The 25778-nt window shown below is 38.7% G+C and overlaps 1 protein-coding gene across 5 annotated transcripts in view; it reads right to left on the reverse strand.

Annotated features, from left to right (window-relative positions):
- Positions 1–25778, reverse strand: part of ARHGEF7 (Rho guanine nucleotide exchange factor 7) — a 125386-nt gene that overhangs the window by 52613 nt on the left and 46995 nt on the right. For all 5 annotated transcript variants that reach the window (XM_072849861.1, XM_072849857.1, XM_072849856.1 and 2 more), the window contains 6 exons: positions 22703–22787; positions 19175–19305; positions 16424–16625; positions 7778–7866; positions 913–1007; positions 532–627 (listed from right to left, as the gene is read on the reverse strand). In XM_072849861.1, the coding sequence (XP_072705962.1) occupies positions 532–627; positions 913–1007; positions 7778–7866; positions 16424–16625; positions 19175–19305; positions 22703–22787 (698 nt within the window). The remainder of the gene's footprint in view (positions 1–531; positions 628–912; positions 1008–7777; positions 7867–16423; positions 16626–19174; positions 19306–22702; positions 22788–25778) is intronic.

Here is a 25778-nt window from a genome sequence, read left to right on the forward strand (position 1 = left end):
TGAGGCTATTTTTTATTTTTTAATTCAGATTTCTCTTTCCACCTATCCTGCAGGCCTCTCCCAGCACACTTTGACGACCACCATTGTTTAGGACAGAAGAATACTAAACACAAGCGTTCTCATACATACAGCATCCTTCATCTGAGACACTGACCCCCTTCTCCACTGTTCCATCACAACATAAGCTCTCTTCATTCCTTCTCTTACTTTAAGACTTAAAATTCATGCCTCCAAAACAAAAAACACTACTTTCTCTACCACTTCCCCACTAGTATGCAATTGCATCATGCAAATTCATAAACTGTTTCCGAACTACGTCAAAATTCCTACCTCTGCAAGTGCATCCTAGGACCAATATCTATCTGCACAAGCAATCAATGCATTATCCAAACATCTATTACTGTACTGCTGTAGTAACTATCCTTAGAGTGAGAGGAACAAAAATCATCACAAACAACATACACAAGTAAAATAATAAAAAAATATATGCTTGTTAGAATTTTTACAGTATCTGGTGTGCAGAGTACTTACTTGGTGCATTCTTCTAAAGACTGTACAAGCACTTGCTGGAAAGAACTTATTTCTTCCAGGTTTCCCATTAAATATGAAGTATTTGCCGAGTTTAACCTGGAGTCAAAGTAAACAAAAGGTGTTTAGGTTTGCAGTTATTGACTAATTGTGCTTTAATAAAACCTACAACCTTAAAAGAAAATGCTTACTGGTTCTTAGCTCAAAGACCAGACTGTTTTTGTCAGCAAGCAAACTGAATAAAAGCAAGCCCTGCCTCAAGAATCTCACAGTCCACATAAGAAAATGCACATTGACATAGAAATGGAAATTTTGACCATGTAAACCCTCCCCAATACATGAGAAATCTCAAGCTTAATTTAAAAACAAAACAAACTCACATACTTTTCACTGGCTTGTAATGGTCGCAGGTAGTTTGAAAGCATTGTTTGTAGCTCCTTAGCATATTCATTTTCTGTTTCTAATATATTTTGTAGCACCTACAATAAATGACAGTTGCTAATTGGTATCTTTTAAGAGATACTTCAAAATGTTCAAATCAATACCAGTTTTAAAGCATACTAAAATTTACTTAGCCCTAGGAAAATTTAAATGAGTGTTCCTACATTAAAAATTTAAATATCAGCAAGAAAGCATTGAATACTACACATCTATGAAATTCACAGGAAAAAAGCCACCACACACGCAATGAGCCATCCTTTAGCTATATTTAAAAAAGTGGTAAGCTAACAGGAATTTCACTACACTTAAAACTTTTACTGTAAAATTTGAGAGCTACATAGAGCGTTCTTCCAAAGCTAGGGGTAATTTTTCCTCCTATGTACTTCAGAACAGTCAAAGATCATCAGAGGTTGGTAAAGCAAAATAGAAATTGTAAGAGAAATTAACAATTACTGTCATTTTCTCAGTCTCAATTACAACACATTACAACTAATCTTGCTAGCAAAGTGTTTACTTATTCAGATGTGCTGTTCTATCTAGAAGGTCTGAATATTAACAGATTTATAAATATCAAGTAATTAACAACTTTACTTAGCAATACGATTAGCATTATTGCATTCTTTTTAAATGGGGCTGCCTAACCTTCCACTGGGAGTGCAGTAATATACACTACCATGAGAAAATTACAACACATTCTGATGCAAAGCCAAGAATTTATAAAATACAGCACACACTTGTTTTTTGGCTGAATATAAGTCGAACAACTGGAATACTCCCAAACATGTACAAGAAAGCATTTTTCTGGGACATCTCCCAGGAGTCTGCTTTAGGATATCCTCCAATATATTCACACCAAGTTCTACTGTGCTTCTAGCAGGTGAATTATTTTTTTGCCTCCAAAAAGTTAATGATTTAGCAAGAGAATTATCAGAATTAAATGCAGTTCAGTGAACACAGCTGAGCTTTTAAAACTTTTTGCTATTCACTGGTCATAAGCCACACCACAAACCCTCTCATTTTGCTACATTCCATATTTGTCAAGCCTACAGTAATATCTCATTTCAGCATTTATAGTAACGACTGTAATTGAGTGCATTATTCACTGTTGTAGTCAATACTCTTTCTTAGGAAATAAAAAAAGCCATTCATTCCTAAATGCAAACCTGATGAAATAACTTTAAATAGTTCAGTATGTCAATGAAGAATTCACTCTTCCTTTCATTGGTGTCATTGATTCTGCTTACTCCTTGAATGCTTCTATTCATTTGGAGAGAGAGAGAGAGACCACTTTTGAGTTCATTCTTTTGTTGGAAATCTGAATCCTGAACTGAAGATTAAAATGTCTCCATTCTCTGCTAAACACTATGACAGAAGAATGTCACAGGGAAAGTTATGGCTACTAACTAGGAAACTACAGCATAAAGTACAACATGGGCACACCAATTTTAAAAAAGCTAAATTTTTTTGACCACTTAGACCAGAAAAAAGAAAAGAGAAAGAAAAAAAAGTTTCCACCGATCATAGCACTAATTAAGCCCCACATTCTCTTACACGTATATAAAACAAAGTCAGTCAATTGTTAAAATGGAAATGTAAAAGTACTCAGGATCCATGAGGTTCAAAACTAAATGCAAGACCAATCTTTTCCAATAAAGGCTTTTCCTACAAAAATCTCCTAGCCCAAAGTCATTACACAGTCATTAGCAGGAAAAGGAGACTGAAAGCCCAAGGACAAAAACACAGTGTCCTGATGAAGCACTGAACAGCACTAAAAGACATTCAAAGATTAAATAAAAAAATATTTTTTAAAAAAATCCACAAATTCTCTAGAGATCTTGAAAGGCTGCACCACTGTTCCACGTTCTCAAAGAGTATTTCCATTCTTTGCTATAAACAGCTGTCTGAAAAGCTTGAAGTAAAAGTAGTTTCATGTTGGACACAACTCCATTATTTTCCTGTGCTGGTTTGAATTTTTATTTGAGGATTTTATTTGCAATACGGAGAATATGAGATTGGAGGAAAAAAAAAAAGAGAATGTGAAAGCTTAAAAACTAGAATTAGCAACCTGATAAATTACTGGGAAAAGGAAAATAAATGGAACTGTAAATAAAACTATGCTATAAAACCTATGCACTTATACTGCTTTATGTTATTCTAGTAATTCATAGTGTTACACAATACTTTAGATATACACAGTTTTAAACACTTCCCAAAACACATTAAATCTATTTCTTTTGTTGTTTTTTTTTTTAAAGTACAGTTTCCACTGCATACAACATTCTTTTACTTTGAATATCTTTTAAAAAGAATAATCTTGCTTACATAGCTCTAAAACATCAGTTCTGTGAAATCTCGCATTCTTCCAGCTTGACTTACCTACCTCACAGAGAGACTATGAGGATTAAATGCTTGGACTGTGCTTTGAAGCGATAAGTAGCCAGTACTGCAACTCAGTATTTTGGCACGAGAGCCCCCTTACATTCCTCATACCCACATCTCGCCCGCATGCTCTAATAATCACCTTTCTTCCCTTTCCTGCTTTCTGCGCGTTCTGGCTGCTGCAAGACCCCATGAGACCTTGAGGACCTTGTTTCCACAACTCCACCACAACATTTGCACAGATAAGACCGGGTACCAAAAGAGCAGCATTGAAGTCGCAGCTTTTGCAATCCGTAACACTGATGAATGGCAGGCACAGACAACTGAGCTCATACAGCACAAGCTCTCTCAATCACACGGCATGGAAAATTCAAGCATGGTTAACAATTCTGTCACACAAAACCCCAGCCATCTCCCTAAGGCAAAAACCACGACCCAAAAATTGATTTAAAATGACCTACATGAAGCTGATCGCCTTCCAAATCAGAGGAAGAAAAGGCAGATTTCACAGCTACACTTGGGCATGATCCTGTAGCGTGTTCCCATTTTATGGGAGTAGTATGGCACTCAACTGAAATATATCATGTACTTTAGCAAAAGTGATCAATGTCTAATTTTCCTGGATCATGAGAATCTGAGAGATGAACCCCTTAAAACAGGCCCTCAAGAGGGGCAACGTAAAGCACCACACGAGTATACTGTATCTCAAGGGTCCTCAAAAACTTTTATGAACTTCAGTAAACACAAACTCTTGACCCAACTTCAAAAGTGTGGCCTCAAAAGGAGTGCTTATTTTCCATCACTTCTCAAACACTTAAATTAAAAAAGAGGTCATCCAAATACTTGTATGATGGAGAAAATTGCCCATTTCTTTACCTGCTTTTAGAACAGCTACTTAATCTCAAGGCAATTGTCCTGTAAGCAGAGATAACCTAATTTTATTTTGGACACAAAGTTTTAAATTCCCAAGGGACTAACAAGTAAAAATAAAACTCAGAGTAATGCCTGCTCTGTCTTCAGGGAATAACCTGCAATAATAGGCCCACTTCTTCAGTAACAGGTTACTAAATTACTTCTAAATGAAAAATGTTTCGTGCTTGATCATGAGTCTGGTTCATATTACACAATGCTGTAGACTTGTACAGCATTGTAGACTTTATGGAGGACAACTCCTTGTAGTGCTAGTCATTCTCCGCTAACTTGCATTCCTGAGCCAGGCAAAATGTAAGCATAAACCAAACGTGCCCTGTCTTCTCAGCAACACCTAGTGCAAGGTGCAGCTAATAAAGCACACTGAGACTAGAAGGTATGTGAGTTGTGTTATGAACTTCAGAGGGAGCTCTGTGAACCCATAAAACTAAAGAACAGGTATACAAGGGGGTGAAGAACAGAGGAAAGCAATGAAAGCAGTCTCCTCTTTACATTAAGCACCTTTCCCTTAGCCTATCCCAGCCCTTCTCCCAGAAACGGAGATTAGCAGAGCCTCTCCTACCACTTTCTGAACTTCCTCTGAACTGCCCTTTGGTTTTGTCCTCAGTCCGATGAATGTACCCACAGGCACTGCCTGCACCTGCACAAATCCTTCCCTAGGAAAACCAGCAATAAATAGTCACGAGGTTTACAGGGTCTCAGCACGTACCCATACAGTGGAAGATAGCCACAACTTAAAAATAGCAAGCAGTCCCAGAGTACCAGCCTCAAATCATGCTTGGTTGTCAAGAGAGCCTTTAACACAGATTTTAATGCTTACTCTTTAACTTGGGCTACATCCTTTTAGCTACCAGTTGCCAAAGGTTCATTTGGAACTGTTCTTTTTTACCTTAGTATGGGCTCAATTTTGCTATCAGTGCAGACCGATAAGACTTCTAGCACAGGGCAGTCCCACATCTGCAGCTTACGTATTAAGACAGAACAAAAACTCAACTCAAAGGTTAAACCGCTTTCACTTCAGTGAACGGGTTTGCTGTTTGTCTTACCTACATGTAAAAATCATTACATATTTAATAATTATTAAAAGTAATTATTTTATAGTTCTATTACCATTGGAAGCACTTAGTAGTTTTCAAGAAAATCTAGATGCTAGCTAGTCTAATGTAGGAAGCACAGCAGTAAAGTCTTACTTTTCTGAAACAAAGTGCATGCTACAGCACAGCCTCTCGTTCTTTAAACAAAAAGAATAAAACGATGAGCTTAAAAAAAAGTGAGGGTATTTGCCACACTGTAGAAAAATGTGAAAACAGGACAATTATCCAATTCACTGCAGACAGATTTAAGAACAGCACTCTAGAGCCAGTGCTCCAAGTTACTATATATATTACTATGAACTGCTCATATCCACCCCCCCGCAATATATCATCAACAGTTAATAAATAGCTAGCAATCAAAACAGTGGGAATCTTATTACATCAGTTCATTGCACCAAGAAGTTGCACCTGAGCAAGATTAAAAATAACCTAATTCCAAGAGTAGGTATGATGGTCACCAGTTTCACTTTTTTTTTTTTTTAACTAAACTACTTTAAAAGCCAGCTATGACTATCTGTTTCCCGAAGTATATAGTAGCTTGAGTCTCCACAATAATGATAACAGGTTATCCAGGGAACAATTATAAAAAGCACACCATCCAAATGATGGCATTTCAAAATTGTACGGCCTTTTATAACTTAGCTGCCTTAACTATGGTTTTACGCAAATTCAAACATTTACTTCCTATTATTTTCACTGAAGTACACTATCACCCCCCAAAACGGCCTGTATTACTCTTACAAAGTAAAATATGCAACCACAAGATTCAATTCATTTATGGACACAGTCAAACTGGAGTTTTAGTTAAGCCCAAATTAAACAGCTGCAACTCTTACTTTTCTTATTAAGATCTATCAAGGAAATATTAATATAAGATTACATATGAGGCGTGTATTTACCACTAACTTAAAAAAAAAAGAAACAAACAAAACACACCACAAAAAACCCACAAAAACACCAAACCCAAACAAAAAACCCCATCAAAACCAAAACCAAGCCAAAGCTAAAGCACTGGTGTTCAAGAGAGCTGCCAATTTATTTTGATTAAAAATTCAACATAGATATAGATTAAACTTAAGTAAGAGCAGTCTTCTGCCTAGTGAAGGAACTAAATCCTCTTTGCTGCATTCACTTCAGTTTACTTGTATTGAAAAACATAGGTTTTAACATCAAAACAACAATAGAGAAGACATATTTGCTACTACACACTACAGCAACCTCGGAAAAAAAAGACTATAAAGAGATATAGTGAAAAACAAAAATAAAAAGGAAAACTATCCAATATTTTGTTGCTGAATGTACCACAGTAAGATCATTACTTCCTGCAGTTTTAAGGAAGGTGTGCCTGCACAGGTACTTTCCACTGTGACTAGCAGCTGTGGGATACAATAGCCAAAGAATTGCAGCCCTCCCTTTACCATGGAATTACAGCTACCGACAGAGGGACCAGGCAAGCCAGGGGGAGGAGCAGGAGGTCGCTTCATTGTTTTCAATTAGGGGACTATATACAAAACTACTCTGTTCTTCCAGGTGGCTGGTGTTATTCACGCCACAACCACAGCAGATGAAAGCATAAAATGATGCTTTATGATCCCTGCTAAAAACTGACAAATAAAATGAAAAACAATGACAGCTGCTTCAAAGAAAAGGGAAAGAAACCTTGTATTTTGGTTTTACACCAGCAGGAAGCAGTGGTTAAACACAGTAATATGCTTTTTGCTTCCCAATGTATCTACTGTTAGTAAATAAAGGATTCTCAAAATGGTTACAACAACACGTTTAAAGACAGAGTTTGGTATGTTTCTTACATGCATCTACTAAAGCAGTCTGAGTACTAGGTTAAGAATTCCTGGGGATGTCTTAAAGGCTGACTCTGGCTATACTACTTTCACTGCGAAATCTATCCATCAGTGTCAGGGAGAGGTTCCTGAAGTTAATAACTGAGTTGATTTATAAGCATGAATACAAAAAAAGGCAAAGTCATTCAAAATGTTCAATGTCTTGTTAAACAAAAAAGGACAAAAATATTCTTAATCATTTTAACACAGCAGAATTTAATTAATTCATAGAGATTGGGGAAGAATGATTGCATATTTGGGGGATGAGGGAGAAAAGGGAAATTAACAACTAGAAAAGCAAATAAAATGAGCATAATATATTACAGAAATGCCTATTATTCACTTACTTTAGACTATAATTTTGCATCATGCTTAAGAATCTGTATGTGTGATATTCTATTAAACTAATAATGATCTTGTTTACACAAGAATTCACTGAAACCCCCATCTAGTTTTGGCACTAAGTCTCTGACAAGACTGCCAAATATTTTGTGCAGATAAGACCATTTAGTTAAATTACATTCTACTGTATATAACAGCCCACATGGAGGAAAAAGGATCACTCACCACATTGTAATAGCTTTTGTTAATTGCAGATGTATCAAAGCCTTTAGGTGGACTCTTCAATGTACCTGATTTGGGGGAGACCGGTTTTTCTGAAATGTAAGATATTTTTGTGTCAATGGCGTGCAATTTCACAGCTCAACACTAGAGGTCAAACAAACTGCTTTAAAATATTTATCATAAGATCCAGTGAAAATAGTGCTTCACTGAGAAACGTACAGACTTGCGCTTGAATTTATTGGTAAAGAATCAAAATGGTTCATACATTCACAATGAATGAACTCTAGCCTCAGTGAAGGCAAGTAGAAAAACTCCCATTCTTTTTCCTGGAACCAGAAAGTCAGTTAATAAAATCAGCTTTTCCAAAGTTATTTTTTAAAACCAAAACATTATCACAGACTGCAATTAAAAAAAAAAAAAAAAAAAGAGCCACAACAGGCATTTCCAAATACTACCACACTTTCAAACAAAAGTAGTATTAAGTTTTAGTATCAACTTAATGAACTAGGTAAAAACAAGTGACCAAAGGCTGAACATACCAGAGGTGGCACACTACACTCAGTCTGGTTGAAAGTGTACAAGTAGTGGAATGACTTACCAGATGCCTGTCCCAGAAAATGATCTTTTAAAACAAATTATCCTTTTACTGTTAATGAAGTAAAAAATAAAAATGCTTATGCACTTGAGAACAAAGTCCATCATAATAAATGCAATCCTTCCTACAATCACATAGTGAATCTACCCCTCAGTAATGCATGCTCTTCCTGGAATGACAAGATAAGTCTGCAAGATCAAAACAACGGTCCTGAGAGTTACCCGAGTGCTGACTCCCAGAATGGAGAGGCACAGAAAACACACTCCTAAAGCCTTCCCTCCCACCTCTGCTATTCCTCTGAGTCAATCACAGAGGAGCAAAGATGAGGGGAGAGACAATCAAAAGCATCGTGCTGCATGCTGGAGAAACAGCAAGAAAGATTTACAGCATCTCTTTTTGACCTCTCACACTTGACTTTGCACACAACTAAGAATGCTTGTGAGACTGTATTTATCAGGACATTATGGTGTTTTGGTTTGTTTTTTTAAATAAGCAGGCTTGTCTGATATGCACATTTCAAATAAGCATTTGAGTCATTTGTATCCAAACAACAAAATGGCAGACTGTAAAAACAAACAATCAAACAAAAAAACCCATCATCAAAGCATACCTACTGAAAGTTTTACCTTTATTTTAAAAGGAAGCTCCTGTTTCAAACACATTTTAATACAGATACATGAATAATTTAACTCTAGTTTACCTGATACCTCAGGCCACTAAGAATAAATTATGCAAGTCTCAAATAACAGACCTGCCTTTCCAGGAGAAGCCCCATCAGCCAAGCTAAGGGCCAGCTATGGGAAATTCCCATGGAGAGTAAAGCTGACCAGGGAACCACCACCATAAGCAGAACAGCCCATGTGGTACCAGCCTCTGCTGGACTGTATCCTGGGTAATTTAGTGCTTCTTCAGGTTGCCCAGTTGCAGCCTCATGGATGTTGCAATCTCAGGGGAGCTGACTACAGATGCAGGCCACCTTTTCATCTCCAGTGCCAGGAGCACCAGGCAAGCCGGCTGGACCTGAAGCTTTAGCCAGCAGCCCGTAAGGAGCAGCTCAGGCCCCAAGAGCACGCATGTGGTATCTCTGAGGGGATTTTCTCTGTATTGCACTGGAACTCTCCTCAAAGAAGCTATTCTAAAAATAAAATATGGTCTTAAAACTGCCAAACATGGGCAAAACATTTCTCCTTACCATATTCAGAGATGACAGTAAAATCCTTTTGGTTAATATCCCCCGCCCACCCCTCCAAGTCAGCTATAAGCCGACAGACAGCACAAAAACGGTTAGCCCCAGCAGTTATTCAGCTGGGAACACTGATGCTCTCAGCCACCGGCCCTGCAGTACATATGCGCTCTGCTATACAGCAAAGTAATTCCAAATGACAGGACTCCTCCCATCCCCTTAAAACAAAACCATAAACCCAAGCAGATTTGTCATTAAACACTCAATGTGAAAGAAGCACCTAAAGTCACGTTGTATGTACAGCTACCCATTTATATATTTATATATAATGCTACTAGTTTACGGGACAATTACAGCTTGTTTCTTTGTACTGAATGATGAAAATGATGTAGTTTACACAAACTTGGTAATTTGCTTTCATTCTCTGTGGAAGGCTCTTGATCATCCTAAAATTTATAGTGACTTTCACGTTCACTAAATACCTAAAGGTTTATTAATCATGTGCCATAAAGCATGAAAGGAGAAACCAGAGTTATTTAAGGAAAAAGGTAAATACTTGTCACTGAATTTTATCATAATACAGATGTGTGACCCTTGTTAATCTGGACAAAGCTGGCTGGTCATGGAAATCTGGCTCTTCTTCCAGCTACCTTGTTATCTAAAAGGGTGAAAAAATACATCTCTTCCCTAAGTTTTTCTTCTCCTAAGCTGCTGAAGAAAGTGGGAGATTTTTTGCTGAAATATATTGAGTCATTTATATTACCAGCTGTTCAGCTGATTGAGTTATCCATCAGAGAGACATGATCAAATTCAGATTTAAAAACAAGACACACAGAAGAATCACACATTCAAATCATTTTGCCTGAACAGCCATAATGAACATTCAGCTTTTAAAATGCAAAGGCCATTTCTATTGTAGAAACACAGAATTAGACACAGCAAATCAGTCCAGCTGTCTATCACGTCTGGTATTCTGCCTCCAAGCACTGCCTTGCTTCATAAGGAGGAAGAAGAAAGTCTTGTTACAATTAGCTTATTGCACAATGCATTACACAGAAGAAAATCCTGATCTTGCACATAAGAAATCACTTTCTCAGCATAAACAAAAATAAGTGTTATTTATTATCCTTCATGAGAGAACATTAGAGTACTTTTGCAAACATACAGCATAATTAATTAAACATTTCAAGCAGGTGTCACCCCAATTCAGCATACCGGAAACATATAAAGGTCTTATAGGTCCATTGGTCTATGAAGTCCATAGGTTTTGAAAACATTAGCAAAACTCTAGCACCCTGCCCACTGCAACATATAAGCTCTGTTTCTCAAAGCACCGGAAGAGTGACCTGAGCCAGACACCAAGTTTCCCATATGGAGGATTCTTCCCTTCTCCCTATTTTTCTCCCAGTCCCAATGTAAGTCTGTTACATTAACACTGAAAGTACAACAAAAACATGCACAGCATACAATCAAACCCAAAGCACACAAGCATCTGCTCAAGTACTGGAAGAGACCATATCCAGCTGATGACTGAAACCAAGAAGTAAGTTACCACTATCAGTTTCTTTCCTGATCAAAGCATTACATTCAACTGCACGCAGTTACACTTGATAATTCTTTGAAGTGTCTAGTGATAAACCAGATAGAATTCACTTAACAGATCATCTTTGGGTGGAGAGTGAGGTTGGCACAGGCCTCTTAACATTATTCTTCCAGCAAATACTTATTCTCAGTAGAACCAAAACAGCTTAGAGGAGCTGCTTCTGTAACCTTTCCCTAAGTAGTACATAAGATGCCACAAACTCTCTAAAATGAAGTAAAGTTATCTTATCCTTTATAAACATCTACCTTTCTAAGGGATTGTAAAAGGATAATTTACCCAATCCTTCCCAATGTTTTCTTTCATTATGTTTTCATTTACATGGCAAGTATTTATTTTACTTGCCTTCAAATTACTTGTCATTCTCACATTCTCTCCTCTCTCTCTTCTGTCATGTCTCCAGTTTATGTCATACTCATTTTCGTGCAACAGTCTACTTCACGCTACTCCCCAAAGCACTCCTTCAGGACATACTTTACTAAAGCATTTCAACCCTACTGCTGCAAGAACATCACCATGTGTTTCTGTCATTACGCTATGGTGTGTAATCTAGATGCAAAGATCCGATTTGGGCTATTTCATCCTATAGCACGGGAGGAAAGATGTGCCAACTGGGACACCAAAAGCTATGTGGTCCCTATTAGTGAAGTGCTACAAGCAAGCTCTGTCTCTCTAAACTAACCAGTTCAAGTCCAACACCAGGAGGGCAGACCTAAACTTATTCCCAGTTCTCAAGATGGCTCAGGCATCACTGCAACATGCTCCACTGTGCAATGTGGATGTTCCCAACACTTCTTCCCTAGTAGTATTCACTGGTCCCAAACTCTATTCTATTTATGCCTGTAGAATAACACTTGACAAGATAACAAAATACTCCTCCAAGTGTACGTGGCTGGGGAGAGGAAAACTAGCATTCTTGGTGAGTTTTTCTTTTTTTCTCTCCTTCCCTCCCCCCCCCCCCAAGCTAAAAGTGCATCTGTCTTTCCCTCATGCACCACAGGATGGGAATAGCAGATACTCCACTCTTCCACTATACTCTGGCCTTTTTGCACACTGATTTTTTTTTTTTTTAACAACATCCAACCAGAAGAACCACTAACACTGTAATTTGCACTGGGCCTGATACTAACATAACTGTCAAGAAAGCATAACGGAAGAGAGGCTAGGATAGTAATGACACGTTAATTTCTGTGAAGAATTAGAATAAAGTTTGTGACATAGCAAATGTCATTTTTCAAAGCTATATTCCCTTCTGCATAATCTCGCGCCATTTAAATGGATTACACTTTGATAAAGCTCAGCAAATGACCATGTGATTTTTCTAAAATCTGATTAATATCTGACAGTAGCTAAGCAAGTGCATCCCATTCTGGCTAACCCCTATTCATCACAAGGGAACTCTCAAAACTAAGTCTCCGAATCTCCCTACTGTGCAAGACAGCAGAAGCAGTGTAAGAGATAAGACTCCACCTACACCTTCACCCCTCCGTGCTCTGTTTTATTCAAAAAAAAAAAAAAAAAAACAAAAAAAAAAAAACCCACACCACTCAGTAAGGCCACACTGTCAAATTTCTAACAAGTTTACACAGCATAAATTTTTTACCCTCTATCATGTGTAAAAGTACAGCAGGATGAAAATAAAGTCCTCATTTCAAAGTACTTCCTGACTAGTGATCAAAGAATATTTAAAAAAGGCAAGATGTTACAGGGTTTAAAAAGGGAAATGAAAACATGCATGGAGGGAGAGAGAGAGGGAGAGAGAAATGGACCATCTTTTTGATCCTTACAGTGTAGGCACATACCTGAAAATAAACTACTCTTTCATTATTTTTTTCTCCAATTAGTAAGTTTCATCATAAGTATTACAATTTCAAACAAATCCTCGGGGGGGATAACACACACTCAAAGGCAAAATAAAATAAATTTGGTTGAGATAGAAAATGTATTTCCCCAAAATTTACAGACTCGTCATGTGGCCTATGAAGACTAAATGCTGTGCTTTGCTCAATAATTTCAGTATCTTTCCTACAAACATTCGTAGCTCGCCTCATACATGTATTGACCTTCTGTGCTAGCACTAATCATTCACAGAATCATTAAGGTTGGAAAAGACCTCTAAGATCATCTAGTCCAACCGTCAGCCCAACACCTCCATGCCTACTAAACCATGTCCCGAAGTGCCACGTCTACACGTTTTTTGAACTCTTCCAGGGATGGTGACTCCACCACCTCTGTGGGCAGCCTGTTCCAATGCTTGACCACCCTTTCAGTAAAGAAATTTTTCCTAATATCCAATCTAAACCTCTCCTGACACAACTTGAGGCCATTTCCTCCGGTCTTATTGCTAATTACTTGGGAGAAGAGACCAACACCCATTCTGGCATAGCTAAGCAAACAAGTTACAACATAGTTAAACATGGGCATAGCTTCGCGATTTTTTAGCTACTCTGAGATACCTTATCATATAACATGCTCTGCTTGTGCAATATATGTAATGTAGTTTCCTTTTCTTCTAAAATCTTTAAGAAAGCAATGTGGGTAAAGGCAGTTCCCATTACTAAGCAGCACATAAAATTTGAGCATTCATTTCCTTCATGGCAACTCTTTCATACAGCCAGTATTCTGAATTCCCTTTCAGGAAAGACAACTACTGCTACATCATAATCTCAGATTATCCTGTATTTTTCAGCTTCTCCTTCTAGCTCTTTCTTCCTTTCCTTGAATATCTAACTTCAGAGCAACCATACAAGCTAAGACTACAAACATACCATTACCTGACATTAGATGTTTACATAAATGGATTTTTGTTCTAAATTACAATATTCTCTAATGTCTATGAATTTTGTGAGAATTAAAGCAAAACACACACATAAAAAACTTCTTTCCTTTCTTCTGTTACCCAGTTTGCTGAAGCCAGGTTACAGCAGACTGAAGGCACTTATTTCATCAAACCATTTCCCAGGAGCTCTCCAGATAATGCATCATCAAAAACAATAACACACAGCATTGCCTGTACAGAATTTCTAGCTAGTTGCAGTATTTTCAGCCACATTTGAGAAGAAAGAAGGGTGGAGGCATACTGTCAATGACAGAACATTTTACAGAGTATTTTGAAAACTGATTAGATATCCAGGATAAACATTTTGTTTGTAAAGAGACCTTAATCAAGAGCAAGTTTTTCAACAATCCCATCCTGATCTTTTTAAAATCAATTCATTATAACACTGATAGAAAACATATTTTGAATTTGAGCTTGCAAGACAGCAAGTTCTACTAGCTCATTTTAAAATACATCCGAAAAAGCAAAAAGCACTTTCATGTTTTAACCTCATGCTCAAAGCATGAAGGCATTTAAAACATTTCTGAATTAGGAAAATCTTAAAGCGAGGTATATATAGTTGCCAGGAAATCAAAAAAAAGGGACAGTGAAAGACTATCAACTCAAGAAATGTCAACCAGTCTAGTGAAGACTAGCAAAAATGGGGAGGGGACAGGAGTGCAACAGATACTGTCAACCCCTACATATAACCTAGATGAAACTTCTCATGAACACCCACGAGAGCTATTCATGTAACTTCAGAGCTTTGTGGTGAACAGCACTACATTCTTGTTTCAACAAGGACAGCAGAACAAAGGAAGTCCAACCTCAGGACGCAGTGGCAATGTGCTTTGATACAGAAGGGAAGAGAATTATAAAAAAAAGCCCTCTCTCTAGCACCTTCAACAATACCCACAAAGCAGAAATCAGTTGATAATAGAAATGTTCATAACAAATTTCATGGAAACAACCAAGAAAAGGAAAAAAAAAAGAAAAGAGAGCAGCAAAATGAGAACAATGAACTTCAAGTAAGAAGAATTCAGTAAACTTAAAAATATGGGGAAAAAAAAAAGGATTCCCACTAGTGACAACATAAGGGGAAAAGGCTCACAAGAATGAAAAGTCCTTTAAAAATTAGGGGCATCTCAAAGGATGAGCAGGAAAAGTAGATGCAAATTTGCATGATCAAATATCACAAATACTACAGTGACCTCAAACACACAAAAAGAAGCAAAAGTAACTAGAAAAAGTCAGGTCACCAGTTGAAATAGAACACGGACATAAGGGTAGTAGCAACAAAACATTCCACAGTATACATACATCAAGGGGGAAAGCTGATCTGCAACTCAATAGGAAAGAAGAATTATTAACAGACATCAAGAAGCTCTGAATATATCATGCTTCCTTCTACCACCCGCCCACCCTCACTATGAAAAGGTCAACTTCAGACAATTCAAAACACATACCTACAAAGGCATAAAAGCAGGTTAAAACTAGTATTTTGATAAATTAAACAGTACCTGCTATGCTGATGTGGCATTAAGAGAACTAGCTACATCCCTGTTTGAAACCACAGAGGACAAGTGAAGTTCCATAAAGTACTGGAAAAGGCCAAACACAGTAATTGTCTTTAAAAAGGAGGAGAACAGAGAAAGCTAGAGAGCGACAGGTCAGTCATTTTAACTTTGCAATAGTCAGTAAATGCACAGAAAACAAAAGCAATGAACTCAACTTCCTGAGAAAGAGAAAAGCACAGGCACATATTCCCTTCCACAGAAGCAACTGAGCATATGACAGAGTGCTCCAAGAATGCAAGAAGTCTCGCAGAAGCCAGAAGGAGCAAGCCCTTGTAGCACAAGGGAACATACCTATACAGCAGAGGGAAAAGAAGAGCTTAGCAGGAAACTTCTGATGGTGAGAAGGGAAAGTTAAACCAGGGACTGGAAGCAGTTCATCTCAGCCCCCAAGAATCGGACAGGGTTGCAAGGACTGGCAAGAATCCAACTGCACTTGGTACTAACCTTGGCGGGGGGGTTGTTTTCATTTGGGTTTTGGGTTTGTTGTTTTAAAAGAGATCTGCAGGAAATCTTTCACTATTTAAACCAAAAGCACCAATTCAAAGTATGTCAGAATCAGAGCCAGAATCCAGCATTCTAGGAATTCAGAACAAGGAAGTCAGAGCAGTCCAACTGTGACAGAGACAGACAGACAAGCAAACAGAATGGGGGAGTTTTCTGCATGCTTACTGTTAATTCAAAAGTCCTAGACCACTCTACATAGCTAATTGGGGTGGTGGAGTATGAGTGCCTGAGCATTAATGATTGCTGTGAATGAAGTTCAGTAAATACAGTCAAGCTGAAACAAAAAGCATTACAATTTTTAATGAATCAGCCAACTATCAACCTCTACCCAAAGCAAGAATTTGTGCAAATATGCTCTCCTTCAAAACTCACCATTTGATTTTATTTCTCGTACGTAGTTACTTGGAAACCACCCCGTTTTGCCATTTAGAGTTCCTTCCCACCAGCCTCCTTCTTCCACTCTTGTAACATGAATAATATCTCCTTTTGAAAAAGAAAGTTCATCTTCATTTGTCTGTTGAAAATTAAATTTTGCTCTCACCACCAACTGATGGTTGCTGTTATCTGTCATGTCCTAGTAAGGGAGAATACAAAGAACAAAAAGATCACATTAGAGATTTAAACAGTTATTCCATGAACAAAACAGAAGTATCCATAAAATAGGAATAGCCTCTCCTCCACACACAACACTCCTCACACATTTTTACTCTAAGCATTTGTAAGGGATGATTTGCCATTGCGGGTATATCTGTCATTTTTAATCTATGGATTTGTATCAGTCCAGGGAGTATATTGTCTTATTACAGGTCCTTCAAATCAGAAGGGGGTAACAGAGCTAAAATGAGAATCATTCTTACTCCCCCAAAAAAGTCAAATTCTATTTTCTGTATATAGTATACATTGGAACTGCCTTTGGCAACTACAAAAAAACAACAGCTTTACATTAGAGAGCTTTTTCTAAAACTTTCCAGGCTGGGAGGAGGGTGGAACTGAGTTGGGTTTAATTTAATTCTGGATATAAATAAAGAGTTTGCAGCTTGAAACTTTTTTTTTCCCCTGTAACAGATCTGGTTGGAAGGTTCCACACCTGAATGTGCAAGTTTCCATGGTCTGCCAATGGAAAAGGACAGTGTTCTTCCACAAAACCTATGAAACAGTTATGCAATTTACCTTGAATAAGTACTCACAAATCATCTGCCTCAAGTTTAGCAAAGCTGCAAGTCTGCAGCATGTCAGACTTGCAGCTGTTCATGTGTTTGTGTGTGTGTATATATATACACACATACACATATATATATACACACACTCATCCCCTATCACTGACGTGAAGGCAGATTGTCACTCTATCATAACTAGATGTTAATAGCTACTTCTTAGAAGTCTTTCAAATTAATGATGTTCAAATTCAGCATTTTGTTCTTGGATGTCAATTTTGAATATCTGCATCATTTAAGCACTTCATGAGAGTTAGGACAAACTTTTATGCTAAAAAAGCTAAATAACTGGACAGCTTTAAATAACCCAAATACAATCCACTGCAGTGGAGCTGAGAGAACAGGACTATAAATCATGTCCGTCTCTATCATAAATAACGATCAATACCTGTATTACTAAAAAGTAACTTAGTGAGAAAATGTGTAAGCAGTCTTAGTCAGCTATCCAGGTAGCAGAATTTCACCTACATGTTGTCTATATAGTTGAGATTATTAAAATATGTACTGTGTAACGTCACTGGGATCATATAATATGTCAGCTTAATTCATATCTACAACAATCATGTTATTGTATCACAACTCAATTTAACAATCAGACTTTTAGTGTCTGCAAAACTGTAGGAAAATGAAGGCAAACACAAGTTTGAAAACATGCAGAAAGCCTCAAGATACTGCAAGTCATAATATTTGACAATTAAAATGGCACATTTTCAAACAAGTGCCTCTGCCTTAGTCCTCTGCTTGTACATCATGTGCTTTCATCTGCTATGACTGCTCAACAAGAGAAAAAGTTTTGCCTTAGTAAACGGTAAAAAGCCACAAAAGCACAACATTGCACAATGACATCAACTACAGTCCCTTTGCTCTGCCAGGATGGCTTTCCAGTAGAGGAAACTGAGTACAAATTTGGTGAGAACAGTTCCAAACTGACTGCCTACAGCAGCAAAACCAAACTAAGAATTTCCCAGGTTTGGCCACTAGCTTTCTTTCCCTACTTCTTGCACTTTTCTGCCCCTTTGCAACTTTCTGCAGAGCTGCTCAGATCAAAGTGATAGCAATACTTAAAACTCTGATTACTTCAGTAATCCAGCTAACAGCTAGTCCCACAAACAGTTGCATCAGCAAAACTGAGTGGGTGGTGAACAGCAGAGTGGGAGCTGGAATTAGTGGCCTAGGGCAAGAACTTGCAAGGGCTCTGCTACCAGAGAAAAACACATCAAACCACACCTAAGAAAGCTTAAGCAGAGCACTGTGTTTAAAGTTTCACGTAGCAATCATCACACAGTTCAAAACAGCCTCCTTCAAGCATGGAAAAAGTAGTTTGCAGTAGGGATGTGAACCCTCCCTTGCAAACCTTTTAGTCACTAAAAGCACCTTTCATCACAAGTTAGTTTCAATACAGCACTCCATCCTGATTTTGGCTGTACTGTAAAACAACTGCCCATACCACTCAGTTACCTGATGCTAGCTGAAGGATTCACCTCAAAATGTAACAGAAAACAGGAATTACTACCAATACTGCCAACATTAAAAGTACCACCTTTGCTGAGGTTTGAATATTCTTCAATCAGCATCCCTAAACTCAAAGACATGGAGAAAATGAGATTTTTGCCTTTGAAAAAGCAAAGCCTTATACTGAAAAGTAAGAAATAAATGCAGTAAGATACTGTGTATGCAGACAACGTGGAGTGGTAAGTGAGGAAAAAAGATAATTAGAAGTTCACAGAAAGCTACATGTATTTTGGAACATCATAAGAAAAGCTGCAAGAATAGAATCTCACAGGCTTGAAATACAAAGGTGAAAGAGAGGTAACAGTTACTTTGCTACCCTATTGTTTGCTTATAAATCTTGTCAAAAGGGGGGGGGGGGAATCACACCACTGCATGTTTCATTTCTTCTAGAACTTACCAAACTCCGATACTGTCCCTGAAAGAGTTTTGAAGTTCTACTGTGTAAAGACTGGGATCCCAGAGAATCGAAAGACTTTATCCGATGAGATGAGGGACGTGCGCATACAGAGTCACTGCCCAGTCCTATGTCTGTAGGAGGGGGAAAAAAGTAAATATTAGAATTTGAGAAATCTGCATATAACTTCTGCTTACTTCTGTAAAACTCACATGCTTAAAGCAGATTCGATGTATCTGTAGTTGCTCAATAATTCAAGATTAAAAAAAATATCGTAATAAATGATCTGAAATCCTGAGACACTGTCAGTTTCTTCCTCACACAGACAGGAAAACAATTTGAGCTGTTTAGGAAGAAGAGGGTTAGGGTTTTATTTCTCCATTCCTACTCAGTACCAGTCTATTTAAAGGTAATTAACCAGCATCATTTTAGCTAGTGGCCAAGAATTTCAAACGCATAAAACTTGCTTGAAGTAAAGCCAGCCACATCTGTTTCTTAGCTCTTCCCCACCACCACCACCATCTCCTTCTCAATTAAAACATTCCTTCCACTGTCTTTTTTTCCTACGTTCCTTTGTCTCATCCCTTTTTTGCCAACTAAGCTACTTCTTCTTCTTTGGAGGGAGGGGGAGGGATAGGAGGAATAGAAGGGAAGAAAGCTGCTTGCTCGAAAAAACAACACACCCCACACCCCCCCAAACCTCTCCCCTCTTTCATTTGTCTGAAGCACACCCATTTGTGAGATGTTCATCTGAAGGGCAGCGTTACGTGTTGTCAGGGTGCCACTGGGGTCCCTGCGGGCTGGGAGGCATCGAGGGGGTGGCAGGGCAGGGCTCATCCCACCGCCCCAGCCAGGAGCATGGTAGCTGGGGCACCGGGCAGCCCCAGCCCCGGGCATCGGGCTCCTCCCTGGGGATGGGGTGTCGGCCCACCCACGGGTGGGGTGTCCTCATGCAGATTAGCAGGCCACAGCCAGACAGGGGCTGGGCTGCACGGAAAGCGGCTCCTAAGGGCCAGGGTCAGTGCTGGATGTGGTCTCCCGCAGCGCTGCTGGAAGCCTCCTCCCAGCGCTACAGTGGGATGGGGGTTGCTCCTGGCTGCAGCAGCTCCCCCAGCCCTCACAGCCAAACCCCCGGGGAGGGGAATGCTCCCAGGGACCCTGCACAGGTGATGTGTGACAGCAGACGGACACTGCTCCTTTGCACGAGTATGGCAAGTCATTCCTTTTCCTCATGTTTTCCCACATACAAGGAAATCATTCAGTGAGCATCTGAGCTTCAAGGAGCCCCAAAAGCAATGCACTATTTTCTGACTACACAACTACACGAGCATCCCAACTGCTCTCCTGGTTTTTATGCCTCTGTTACTCTCTTTCCTAGCCGTTTTCTTTGCCTCCAACACTCTACCTCCATCAGAGGTACACACACACAACTACAGTCTCTCAGTTAGTTTCAGACTAAAGCAGACAATGATTATGCAATCCTAGTTATTTTTGGTCAAAGGGAAATACATATACAGGTGCAGTTCCACGAGGAGACCAGTGAACAAAGCATATCTGCTGTTCCACATCAAACCTGAAGGGAAAATTCAATTCATCTTAACTGGAAAGCCTTTCAACCTCATCTAATTGGCATCTAATAGCAGCCAAGATGCAGGAGGAGGGAAAGGGTTTTAGATGGACAATGAGCACAGAAGAAAAGTATTGACAAAGGATGCTCCAAGTCCACAGCAACTGAGCAGAGAACACCTTCCTCAGGTGCATCTTTTTAAATAGTCTTTGTCATCCTTCAAAAGTCATTATCCTTCAAAAAAACCTACAAATATACACAACCTAGTCAAGTAGTGCAATATTAGAAATATTCATATTGAATTGCATATTTTGTATGGATAGTATTGTTACACATTGAAGTCATAAAAGACCTCACACTTTATGAGCCTGCTTTCCTAAAAGCATTTGAAGGCCATTGTATAAACGCTGGTGATTATAGTCCATTACAGAAAGAACATACATCTTTGTTTTCACAGACTGCCGGGAGAGAAATGGAACTAGATCATGGGCTTCATTTGTAAATCATAACTTTATGGCTAATTCTAATGCTCCCAAAAACTTGAAAGTTGCCATAACCATCAGTAACTAATAGAACTTAAGGCTTTTAAGTAACCTGAAGCACCTCCATGTCCAGTTTGCTGTGTTTCCTATCTGCAGTCAAGTAGAACAGACACACCACCAAATCCAGCATTATACCTTGACACAGTTCACCTAGGAAAACAGGATCAGGTTTATTCATGGCAGTGTGTTCCAGCCTCTGGGCAACCCGAAAACACACTACCTAGAAATTGTTTAAGTGTGGTCTGATTACCAAAATCTTCTAGTTGACAACAGCAGATCTAATACACCAACACAAGAGCACCTTCTGAGGCTTGAATTAGAAACTGGATGTGTCTCAGCTAAAAAGAAGGAAAGTTATTACAAACAAACCACATGCAAATTGCAAGTATTTTTACCAATAATATCTGAATACTTTTAAATTAATTTGAACTTTTGATAGACTTAAAAGGCCTGCAGACCCCACGTATCTATTAAAGTTTCCATTAAAATACCAAACAAACATGTTCAATGAATTCCTCAATGGGAGTACTGTCAGAAAAGAATTCAACTCTGCTGCTGAAAACTCAAGAATCTTGACTGGCAACAGAATATGCATGTTTGACAAATATTAATTTGGTAGATTCCACAGAAGCTTCACACTTCTATCCATCCATCCATCCAAAGATTTCCAGGGTTTCTATCACCCTTTCTTCTTCTCCATCATTACCTCAACTTCCCTATACCAGTTCCTCTCCCCTTATCTGTCTACAAACAGCAACTGATACCTTGATCCTACCCCTCCTGAACTTAAAGAATTTGATGGAGTGTGAACATGTGTATACCTGAAATTCTTGCAGACCCAGATGGGGATCTGGGTCTACAAAGCATGGACACCTCTCACCTGTGTGCCATTTCTACAGTTCTCTCTTCCCCCCCCCCCCCCCCCCAAAGAACTTCAGGTAGGTGGTTTGTAACTTCTAGCCGCTACCTAAATGAAACGTGTGGATTAAGGGATCAGTGATGTTGGCTATCCTTTAGTTACTGTCAAGAAAGGATGGTGCTGAGGAATGGGGGGCCAACATGACAAAAACATTGACAGAAGTGTTCAAACATGGGAATGACAGAGTGGAGCAAAAGTCAACTTGTATTTCAAACTGAAAAAAAAAAAAAGGGGGGGGGGGGGAGGAGATGGGGCCTTTTTCTAAGAATTTTTGCCAGCTAAAAGGCTCAGCCTTAGCTCCACTACACAGCTTCCTTCTGCAGAAGAGGAGACAAGAGAATCCAGTGAGGCCACTGCCAAAGTTGTAACAAACTGCAACAAAGAAACTTCTAAAACAATACACATGTTCATTTTATGGTGAGTATAGCAACAGGTATAAATATACACTGATATAAGTTGAAGGTAAGGTAAACAAGCACCAAGACAGAGTAGAGTCTACTTACCTGCAGTCACCTTATTTAAAGCCACAAGAGAGCTGAGAACTTTGCTGAAATTCTGTCCCTGATACAGGTCATTTGCATCAAAAGTCTGAAAACAAAAGGACATACAGTAAGCTGTAGAAACAAGCCTTTAAACTAAGTGTTTCCATGCTATCATGCAAACCATGACTGCAGAAGCTATTGCCTGATCCAGGTGTCAGTCTTTCAGTGGCTGTCATGGACCAATAAAACTGTGGGGGTTCCCCCCCCCTTTAAAAAAAAAAAAAAAACACCAAAACAAAACACACACCACCACAACTCATTTTTAAATAGAGAATATGGAAACAACTGCATTTGAGGAAAAAAAATTAAGAACATAAGCTAAAAATACCAAGTTACAGGGTACCATTACTCTTGGCATACTCTTCTTTTTCTGTAGCAGCTCACAGGCACTGTACCTGATTGTTCATAAAATACTTTAAAAATTACTACAAATACTTTTAAAAGTACTACAACAATGTACATGCTCTCTCTTTATTCTACAAGACCCAGAGGAAGGCAGCATTCCTGAAAATTAATGAATTTCATGAAGAGTGAAGTTGCTGGATAGGTTAGATGGAGAATGAGGTTTGGGAAGGGGAGGGATGAAAGCTGGGGGTTATTTTATTTTTATTTTTTAACTGTGGGAAAGAGATTCCAATCTCAAACTACCTTGTAGAAAACACTCCAGTAACTTTCAAGTGCTTGGTGGTGACATTAAACATCTGGATTTTCAGGGGGAAAAGAGGAGATTTAAAAAAAAAAAAAAAGAGAGACCCATAATATTTGCCTGAAGTAATGGAAACACTCATTCAAAGTCTCATGAAAATAGCTCTCATAATAGATTCTGCATAGGTTGAAAGGAGTCACAGTATTCCCTTGTGCAGGACTAGAAAGAGGACAATAAAAGACAGCTATTACAGTTGTTCCAACTGATTTAAGAAACAGAAAGAGATTCAGTTTCCCATAGTGTAGCTGCTTTTATCTAAAAAGTCAACAAAAAGATGTTTATTTTCCCGATAACAGACCCATGCCACAGGCCCTATCAGAAAGTCTGTACCCCAGAAAGCAACCTTCAGAGGCAGGAGAGGAAAAACCCGTATCCCCAGGGGAGAACAGAGGAAGGGACAAAGGAAGGCTGGGAGGAGAAACAGGGAGGCTGGTTAAACCCAAGAGAAGTGAAAATTTTCATGAAAGCTACCTAAACTAACCACAGAAGGGACTGCAAGAGCAGTTGTGGCTGGTTATGTGATCTACTAACAAAAGTAGAGCAGATTTGGGAAACATTTCATGACAGTATTATGCAGTAAGAAAAAAAAAAATCTCCCAAAGCATTCACAGTATTTGAGGTACTTGCATATGTTAATATGCATGTTTTTTCCCCCCTCAGACTGAGGATCATCTCTGGTCCCAGCAAGCAGCAGTTTTACCTTGGCTGTACAGGTGCTGACATCTCTCAAGCTCAGGTAGCATGTATACAGCTCAGAAGAGCAATACCACAAAACAGATGCAAAATTAAGCAGAGGCAAACACTAATATACTCCAAGCAGGTATCACTCACATAAAATAAATCAACTAAACTATTTCACCAAGTCTCACTGGGCTACAGAAAATTTAACTACTACTCGTAATTATTTGAAGCTGTAAGGAGAGGGACCAGAGAACTGCCTAGTTGTGAATTTTGTAGGGTTTTTCCTGAAACATGAAGAAGTATTTAAAAACTATATGCACAACAAAAGACATTAAGCAAACAAGAAATTATCTGATTTTACACAAAGACACTAAAGATACATTAAGTTTTACTAATAGCATAATTTATAATAGAGATGAGAAAAGATACCAATAAGGTGACAGCAGTATATATAAAAGCAAAACTAGACTGGAGATAGCTTAAGCACTGCTCAAATTAGGGGAAAAAAAAAAATCCATAAATTAAGCAGTTAGGAACAAGAAAGCATCAGGAGTGTAAAATTTTCCTTGTTATCTATATGCTTATTGTGGTAGCCTTTAAACAAGCAAACAAAAAGTATGAACAGAATCACGAAAAAAATGGCTCTGATCCCAAAAAAGGAAATACCAGAGATGCGGCGGGCACTTGTGCAGACACCAGAACTGGATCAGAAAGGTATTACGGGGAGAGAAAGAACTATTAAAAAAAGGAATGTTTAAGAAAAAGGTTAGAAACTATAGCTTAAGCTTACAAAAATTTAAAAAATTCTAAATCCACTTTAAGCTCACCTTCATTCTGGATTCTGCTAGAGCCATGAGCTCTCCAAAGTCAGGCTAACTGGAGAACAACAGGATGCAAGGAAGCCTCGTTTCCTGCTACACCGAGACTATAGGGGATACCAAGAATGATTTGACTGCATCATCCCAACACGTATAGTGCCATAAAAAAGCCTGTATCCAGGACATGCATCCAGTCTGCTACTTCACAGGAAACAACACAATGGGAGGATACGAGAAACGTTTGCTTCCTTGTGATTTTACATAAAGCAATTCTGACAGGAAGCCACCCCCAGCACGCTCATAGCCAGTATGGTCATTAGTAGCATTTGATAGAGGGGGAGGAGGACATTACACCCTCCAGAGAGATTTTCTCCTAACTTAACAAATGTTTAAGAATAAACTAACCTACAGAGATAAAAAGTGAGGAAAAAAGCTTAGGTGCTCTAAAGTTTTGAGGCAAATTCAGCATCTTTCTCACATTCTTCTGTTCTCTCCTGGATTTCAACATCTGACACATCAATATCCCAGGCAGATACTGTATTCTAGAAGCAGACCAGACCAAACTGCCTAATAAAAGGGGTCTTATGTGATCTATAACACTACACATGCTGACTGCCAAAGCCTGCTGATGGCCTACTCTGACCCACAGATTCTGGCTTCCCTTTCCACACCCTCCACCAAGTCCCAGTGTACAAGCCTGGCCTTCCATAACTATGCCTGCATCTTTTGTCCCTAGGATTTCCACTGGCTGCAAACTTTATTGATAACAATTTTATGACCTCTTCCAGGTCATTAATTAAATGTTAAACAACATGGTTGAGTACCAATGGCA

The sequence above is a fragment of the Ciconia boyciana genome, chromosome 1, assembly GCF_034638445.1.
Source record: "Ciconia boyciana chromosome 1, ASM3463844v1, whole genome shotgun sequence".
NCBI classification, from domain to species: Eukaryota; Metazoa; Chordata; class Aves; order Ciconiiformes; family Ciconiidae; genus Ciconia; species Ciconia boyciana.